Source organism: Eleginops maclovinus, chromosome 22 (genome assembly GCF_036324505.1).
Source record: "Eleginops maclovinus isolate JMC-PN-2008 ecotype Puerto Natales chromosome 22, JC_Emac_rtc_rv5, whole genome shotgun sequence".
In the NCBI taxonomy this organism is placed as follows: Eukaryota; Metazoa; Chordata; class Actinopteri; order Perciformes; family Eleginopidae; genus Eleginops; species Eleginops maclovinus.
The window spans coordinates 4,995,261-5,004,127 of NC_086370.1; the positions used below are offsets into that span (position 1 = coordinate 4,995,261).

Consider the following 8,867-nt stretch of genomic DNA (forward strand, 5'->3'; position numbering starts at 1 on the left):
GAGATGGTCTGACAGTATTATTATTCCGAAGCCCTTTAAATTTAGCATAAATCTTATGCTTTCTTTGACCTCTTTAATAGGTAAAGAAAATACTTTCTGATGAAAATGCAGGTGTGCTGGCTACTTAAAGTAAGCGCTGATAGAAGCAACAGTTGAAGTGTCAACTGAAGTATAATCCTGAGCAAAGTTCAAGTGAAGGCACTGAAATGAGTTGAAATAGGAATCAGTCCCCAAACCTGAATTGAGTCGGCATTTTAACACCTCTGGTTCCCTCGTCTCGGAATAAACACTTTTTTGATGAGTTGCCTAAAAGGAGGTCTGTGGTTAACACAAGCTCAAGAGCTTTTCAGGATTCGTCCTGCGACATAAATTACGTCAGTAAATACCCCACTCGTTAAGTCTGAAGCTTACAAATGTCAAATAAACTGTGGCGATGCGCAGTGACCATGGTGTAGCTGGCCCTTTAGCCTAGCGTTAGCTTTTTACTCCTGCCGATTGCATTAACCCATAAAAACACATAAAAGTGGTGTCAATATGTGGGTATGATCCTGCTCAACAAATCCCCTAAGTATCATAAACTTGCAACAGACCTTATTTTTTACAATATTCCTAAATCAAATGGAAGAATCCCTTTGCTTTTTGCCATGCTAACCTCCAGGTCAGCCTTTAAAAAATTCCAAATGATTGAACTCTTTATCAGTAGCAGCGCAGGCGATACATTTATCTGGAAGTCAGTTGAAGTAGAGGTTCTGGAAAAATGTATTATTTGTCTATTTGTGTAAACTGAAAAACTATGGTATAGAGGGGTGCAGTGATGAGACATTTTTGTAGGCTGACCCGGAAGTTAGCATTGCAAGGATTCGTCTACAAATAGCAATGGATTTTTTATATATTGCATAAAATAAGCTCTGTGGCAAACACACGTTTATGACACTTAACATGTTTTGTTCAGGATAAGGAGAGGATAATCTCCATATTTCTTTCAATTCAATTGAAAAAATAAAAAGCAAACGTAATGCTATTAACGAATGACATCAAGGTAGCATGGCCGTGCATCACCAACGCTAAGCTAAAGGCAGACTCGTGTTAGCAGTCTCATTTAGTCACTTCTTAGCAACCGCTTTTTTGATGACACATAGAAGCTTCAGACATTTACCAGTGGGGTCTTTAGTGATGTATTTAATGTCGTAGAACAAACTGTGAAAATCTGGAAAGCTTGTGTTAACCACAGACATTATTTCAGGCTTCTAACCATAGACGCGTTAAAAGAAACCATTGACTTTGAAATGCTAATCTTTCCGATTTTAGGACTCATCTTTGCCTTTTTAATTTTTGAAGTTTATCTTGCTATCCCTTTGTATTGTAAATGCTTTTTGGCCACAGAGCTTGTGGTATTCTAAAAGTCAATTGGAAAATGTTATTGGCTTTTTTGTTGAGGGAACCAGGGGTACATTGGCCTTCAAAATACCACCGTCCTTGCAGCACACTATCTATGAAATATGTTAACCATCTTACCATTTGCACTGTGTAAAGGATGTTTCCATAGCAGTAGATCATGATGCCCACAGGCACAAAGAAACAGGCCAGGAGAAAAAGGAGGATGAAGGAGGCATCATTTGGGTCCTTAGACGCCCAGTCCAGGGAGCAGCCCAGCTTATGGATCTCCAGCGTGTAGCGGTTCCATCCCAGCAGAGGAGCGCCCGTCCACACCACGGAGTACAGCCAAATGTGGCCGATGGCCCGCCACGCCCAGGGGAAGTCCACCACCTGCGCATGGACCACCCGGATGTATCGCTCGTAGGCTAGAGCAGCCAGAGTCATGATGGACACTATGCCTGGCAGAAGAGGGAGAGAGTGATGCTAATGTGGGATCCAGAGGGGGGAGAAGTTCTCAGATCTTGTACTTCAGTAAAAGTACAAGTACCAGAGTGTAGGAATACTCTGATACAGTAAAAGTCCTGCATTCAAAATGTTACTCAAGTAAAATGATTAACATCAACATCTACTTAAAAGTAGTCATTGTCTGATTGGTCCATTTCAGAATAATATCTCTGATATGTTTTATAATGATTGATCATTAAAGTGTTCTCAGAGCTGGTAAAGGTGCAGCTAGTTTGAATGACTCTGTATACTGCAGGGTAGCTGCTGGATTTACTCCAGGTGAACTACAGTCTGATTTAAGGGCTGATTATATTTCATCATTAATCCAAATCTGTAAAGTCACTAAAGGTATTCAGTGAATGTAGTGGAGTAAAAGTACACTTGTCCCTCTGAATTGTAGTGAGGTGGAAGTACAAAGGTAGCAGAAAATTGAAATACTCAAGTAAAGTACAAGGACCTAAAAGTTGTACTTAAAGGTCCCCTATTATGCAAAATGCACTTTTTGCTGCTGTACATAAATATGTGTCCCTGGTGTGTAAGAAGATTCACAATGTGTCAGAAAATACAACCCTCTCTCTTCTCCTCCTTACCCACATCTCTAAAATCGGGGGTACAAACGAGCTGATCCAGATTTGCTTTCCTTATGAGGTAATAAGGAAAATGTGGGCTGGCTTTCCATTGAACTCCTGGCAACGTCCCGCCCATGTGACACGTCCCAACCTATCGTCCCCCATCTAAGGTCGGCAAGCTGAATCCCCTCTGCAGCACCTCTCTGTGTCTGTGTATTCAGCAGGATGTCTGCAGGAGGGACTTAGAGTTGTTGTCTATATATAATACATATAATGGCGTTTATCTGGCGGTAAACACTGAACAAAGAACATGTCAAGCTATCTGCTTTATCAGAAACAATGCGCCACGTGTATCAGTTTCTCCCTGTATAAAACTCTCTTCACAGAGGAGAGAGAGCTGCATGCGCTCCAAAGGGGCGTGGCCAGCTTCAGGTCAGCTCAAATTTGAAGCGACAGTCACAGAATCAGCACTTCAGGAACAGGGCTGAAATAGAGGGGGATGAGGCATGCTACAATGGGGGATCTGTTTGGTATTTTGAGCAAAACACTTCACAGAGATGTTTTGTATAGATATTGCCCTACAATATATTGTTCAAATATAGCATAATAGGAGACCTTTAAGTACTTGAGTAATTGTACTTTACACCTCTGGTGGGATCTGGGTCTGAGGCTGATCAACATCATTCTATGCACAAACAGAATCTTAACATCCTGATGCTGCACATTCATCCACTTGAGTCCTTGAAACTCACAGAAAGAGACTCCCACACATACATCTGACAGCTGCATTGCACAACCTGCATTCACCAAAGGTAACATGATGTGGTTCCAATGGGCTTTGAATCATTGTAGCTCTTCTGTTATCTGGTGCATCATTCATTTCCAGCATGTCTGCTAGACAGTTTTTAGACAGTATCTAAAATTGAATCTGCCTTTTTTTGGCAACACCATCACATCACCCATATGTTGTGCCTCTACTGCGACATGTCTCCATCCTTTAACGTTCAAAAAGCTCTTTATCTTTCTCTTTCACCCTCTGTCTGAAACCAGAGCCCAGTCTGCTCTGATTGGTTAGCTGTCTGGCTCTGTTGTGATTGGACAACCCCTCCGAGATGTCCCGCCCCTTAGCTTATCACGTACAATATCTTGGAGCAAATGCTATATAATGATGTCACTATGTTTTAGTAGTAAACAAAGGAGTCCAATGGAGGCATTTCAAGCAAGGACGGAGTGTGTGGGAGAGAAACTCCCTCTGGAGGGAAAACAGGGATTTTAGCCTTTGCAGACTATTTACGTGCACACAAACCTATATAACCCACTACAGGAAAGGGGAAACATTGATATTTGGACATTATGCTTCCATAGCCATATCTTCAACATCCAAAATACAGATTGAGTTAACTTTTTATAATTCAATTAAAAAATGCAAAAAAATGAATTCAAAGTCAGCATTTGATAACGCTGACTTTGCATGTTTCTAAATAACTTTTGATAACACGTGAAATACACAATTATCTTCAAGCCGCAGTCCGCATAATGTTTGTATTATTCCCTGAGTGTCACTCTCTCTACAGTAGTGAATAAGACAGATGTTGGTCCGGTTGCCGGCCAGCTAACCAACGAGAGCAGACTGGGCTCAGGTTTCAGACAGAGGGTGAAAAGAGGTGCTGTATCACCGGCAGTATGAGAAAAATAAAGACCTATTTGAACATTAAAGCATGGAGACATGTCCCAGTAGAGACACAAAATACTAATATGAACCTGAAAATAATAGCACTCACACTTTGTTATGCATAATAGGGCCTCTTTAAAAGATTGTTTTCACCCGTGTTAGCTTTAATATCTCCCCTTACAGTGAAGTGTATTTTACAAACAAACTACATACTGTAGGGACTTGTTCTCTCTGTTATTCACTTGAGCTAAAGTTACCCCGCTCGAGTTTCAGGAGGACAGACATGCACTGATGGAGCTGGTGGAGTTTATTCTGCAGCGCTGTGTGTGTCGGTCACACTGACACCAGCCTCCTCTGAGCAATACGTCAAAAGAGATGACGGCATTGGAGGACTAGAGGACACAGATAGAGCTACAGTATGGGGTTTGTATTTTTACATTTCCATTTTTATATTACAGCTTGTGTCAGCAGGAAGCCATAAATTGTGCTTGTCTTATCAGGGGCAGGTGCAGGGAGGTTTCCTCTTAATGACACAATGACGCTTTTCTCTCATCTAGAAATGTCACACAGTTCATTTACATTATATTCCAGGTTTGCCCATCAGAGTGAGGGGCAAAAAGAGCAGGACATCACATCCCCACTACTCAATGTCAAATAAGAGAAGCAAGAACACACTCTCATATCTTGAATTACCACATCACCTATAAATCTGGATTGAAGCACCTACTTTGTACAAATGTTCCAAGTCTATAATGCTTAATAAACATACCTATACACAGCTTATAGCGCTGTGCATTGACAGTTTTAAGCACTCATACTACATAATATTTACACATTCTTTATATTATTCATCACAACACATCATAAAGCATTTTTTAACAACATGTATTGTCAACTAACACTCACCAACATTATTTTTTCCAAGTATCTTAATGTATATTAGCTCCTATAGAAATGATACATTTTGATTGTATATAATGCATTATAATGAGAGTCACTATAATTTTACAGCACTACAAGCAGATCATTTTATCAATAAGTAGGGCTTATCTAAATTGTAATCATGTCAAAACGATGTATTTTATGAAAAGTATTTCTTTCTGGAAAATGCTTTTTCCATGCATTATTCGGTGAGCTGGTTCTGGATGAGCTCATCTTCCGCTCTACTATAATAACATGATGAATTAAGTGTATTTTTTATATACATATCTATATCTGCAGGAGGCTGGCATGAACACCTACTTAACACAAAAACGGTTTCCATATCTAATGCTGTACAAACCTATAACGCACTATAATCAGGTAATAGCAACATGTTATATATGAGACAGTCTGAAATATCAACACTGCTTCATAACAATAATTGCAACACATTATAAGACATGTTATTATGCCTTATAATGTCAGATATCATATTACTTCATAATTGCTGCTCACTCACACCTTTTCTTTTGAGGATCAGTGTAACATAATTCCTGTAGTTGTTATACATTATGTCCTTATTGATTATGGATTACAAAAGTGATTGTAATGCATTAAAATGCAAGACACTGTATACACACAAGATAATTACAGTGCATTATGAATATGTTCATAAAGCACCAGAGAACCTCAACAGCCACTATCCATTTTAATTGTGCAATTAAGCTTATGTATACTTATATACCGCTGTAAATAGTGTGTTATACATGATTATATTGTAGTACAATGCGGACCTTTCCCTGGGTAAAAACATAATTCTGATTTCAATTAGTTGTTGCAGTGTTGCCAATGACTGTGACACCAGAGGCAGGCAATCACGTTCTTTAGAACATGTGCAAAATAAGCAATTGTCAATATAACGACAACAAATAGAACAGGGCAGTAATGAGCTCATTACCACACACCCACCCTCCCTGAGCTGTTATTCTGCAGGTTGAGACCTTCACACTCTGTTATGCAGCTAATGCATTTTACAGCTAATGGGGGCAGTGGGGTTACACAGGTGACAAAAAACAGTATTCTGCATAAAGCACAGACCAGTACATCATGCTCATTTTCAATACAAACACACACTGTCAGAGTATTTCAGTCTAATGTATTGAAGGTCATAATGTAATAATGGGGACTAGATTGTCAGTGAGCTGTTTTTGACCAAATGTTTAGGTTTTACTCATTTAAAAACACATTTTATAGAAATCATTTATTTGTTGTAGGCTATGCCTTTCCATGTGTTATATGATCAATTATACCGTAAGCTTATACCTGACTCTGACTGCTCATACTCTCATATATTGTCAGAATATTAACTGTTAATGTCGAAAAGGAGTAATTACTTTTTAAAATTACTTCTGTTTTCTTAAAAGTTTGTTGATAATTGTGATGTAAACTCTTATGGTATAAACTAATGTTCCTGGTGTTTATTTCTCTCACCGAATAGGCTGTTGCTGAAGCCGTCCCAGATGCATGTCGCCTGGCTCCATATCCATCCGCCTTTGAGGCACGAAACAAAGGTAAAGTTAATTCCAATGACAGAAACCAGCAGGTCACTCAAACTAATGTTGACCAGTAACAGATTGGTGGGGGTCCTCAGTCTCTTGAATTTACAGTACAGTACGATGACAACGACGTTGTTACAGAAGCCGAACACCCCGATAGTCCCAATGGTGAAAGCGAGAAGTTTGTAGGTGCCAAGTGCGAAAATATAATGTTCTGCACTTCTCTCCGTTTCGTTGGCAGGATTCATAGCGGGGACAAACTCCTGGTGTCCAGCATTGTGCTGCGCGAGGTTGAGTGAGCGCGCGTCTGGTACACGAGACACAGTCCACGCCGCTCCTCCACGAGCTCCCCGCGCCTCTAATTCAAACCTAACCGAGACTGGTGTTCAAACTGGGTCAATATAACACTGTCACACCAGAATTTAAAATGAATATACACAGTATATTTCCGCCTATACTTTCAAAGTAAAAGGTTTTTTGAACTACGATGAACTGTTTGGCACCAAACTGTTTTTTTTTGTTTTTTTTAACTGAGAGTTAGCATATAAAAACAACGTTTCTAAAGTAATATTATAAAAATAAGGAATGTACTACAGATGATGCAGTAGTAGGCAATTTCACTCTTCACTCTCACCAAAGTTCATGAACATAATGTAACCTTAATACATACTGTATTGATGTGTCTTAAATCAAATTATTTATTCAGACGTAGAATTTGACGTCTTTTTATAGAACAGTCATGAAAAAATGTCACATAGACAGGTGGAAGCTCAACAACATTTCCAGCATATTGAACAGAGAGTTCTTTCACCTGAAGCGCTGGTGACCAGCATCTCACTCCCCATCTGCGGAATCTGGAACAGGGTGCACTTACACACTTGATGTGTGACAGGAAATGAACGGTACAAATTATAGGAGAGAGTGTGGAAAAAAGGAAATGATGCACCAAAAGGGCATTTTTAGTAGTGTTCATTTGCATAGAGTGTTGCAGTAATGGCTTGTTTTTGTAGGCCATAGCTTAGCTTCAACAACAGCAATGGAAATTTTCCATTTGATTTTGGAAGGAGGAAATAACATCTTTACAAATACTTGTTAATGATTCTTACACGTTTTGTTCAAGAGGATAAACTTAACAGAACTTAAATAATAGTGGAAGTGGAAGTGGAATCACTATAGTAAAAAGCTAACATTAGGCTATAAATGAACTATTTTACAGTCATTTGGCTTAGCATCAACACCGCTACGCTAAATACGCTACGTTATTTAGTCACTTATTATCCACCACAGTTTTTATTACACATTTAAGCTTCGGACATTCACCAGTGGGGTATTAACTGACGTATTATACGGCGTAAAACAGTAATAAAAATCTCTTCTGCACCTTACCAAAAATACTTTTAAACAATTGTTGACTTTGTGACGAGGGAACCGGAGTTGGTCAAATGCGAAGCCACTCTGGGTTTTCGAACTCATTCCTGTACCACTCTTTTGGGATCCTCTGTGGAATGACCTCTACGTTTTGACTACCCGATTTCTTATGAATGCAGAAGGCATCGAAATGCGACTATTCTGCAGATTTGTAATGTTTGTCTAGACTTCCAGTGACATTTCAAAGGGATTTTCTGTCATCTGTTGCCTGTGTGTCCACACAGAAATGTCACATTGCTGCTGGACTCCACATCACATCACATCTGACCTCATTTCTCAGTGCACAAAGGTTGATCCAAAATAGCACATCTCTGTTGAACAAAACAACGGATGTGAGTGTCAGTGTTGGGAATGTGCATAACAGACACACAGACTCTTGGAAAGTTCTAATTATACTGCGTGAGATTAGGCTCATCCACTGTGTTCATTCATAGTTTGAATGTATTTAGTGTGAGGTGAAGATGAGTCATGTCAGGGGTGCCAGGATTTATGGTGTAGATTGACTGCGGCAGTGCTACTGTTTTGGAAAACGGTTGCGTCACCAGCAATCCATGCATGTTTTGTTCCAGCCTGCAACACTGCAAAATGAATCCAATTGAGAAAATAGGTCTACAGCATTTAAACGTCAGAAAAAGAATTCAAAGAAACTGAACAGGCTTTTTGACAAGAAATAATTTGGCACTGAATTTTCTCTGCCTGCGTCACTCATTTTGTATTTGTTTGTTGCCAGTTATTTTAATACAGATGCTTTTAATTGAGTTTGCTTATTGGCTTTGATATTTCTAAATACAGTTTGTGCAATTAGGTCAAGTTTCCAATGGCAATAATTTATTTCAGTAC

The 8,867-nt window shown here is 39.3% G+C and overlaps 1 protein-coding gene across 1 annotated transcript in view; it reads right to left on the bottom strand.

Annotated features, from left to right (window-relative positions):
* The window catches only part of opn3 (opsin 3), a 13,781-nt gene extending 6,868 nt beyond the window's left edge, over window positions 1-6,913 (bottom strand). Inside the window, exons 1-2 of the mRNA XM_063875477.1 lie at window positions 6,535-6,913; window positions 1,516-1,835 (exon numbers count right to left, since the gene is read on the bottom strand). Coding sequence (XP_063731547.1) covers window positions 1,516-1,835; window positions 6,535-6,847 — 633 coding nt within the window. The 5' untranslated portion in view covers window positions 6,848-6,913. The remainder of the gene's footprint in view (window positions 1-1,515; window positions 1,836-6,534) is intronic.
* Between the last annotated feature and the right edge of the window lie 1,954 nt (window positions 6,914-8,867).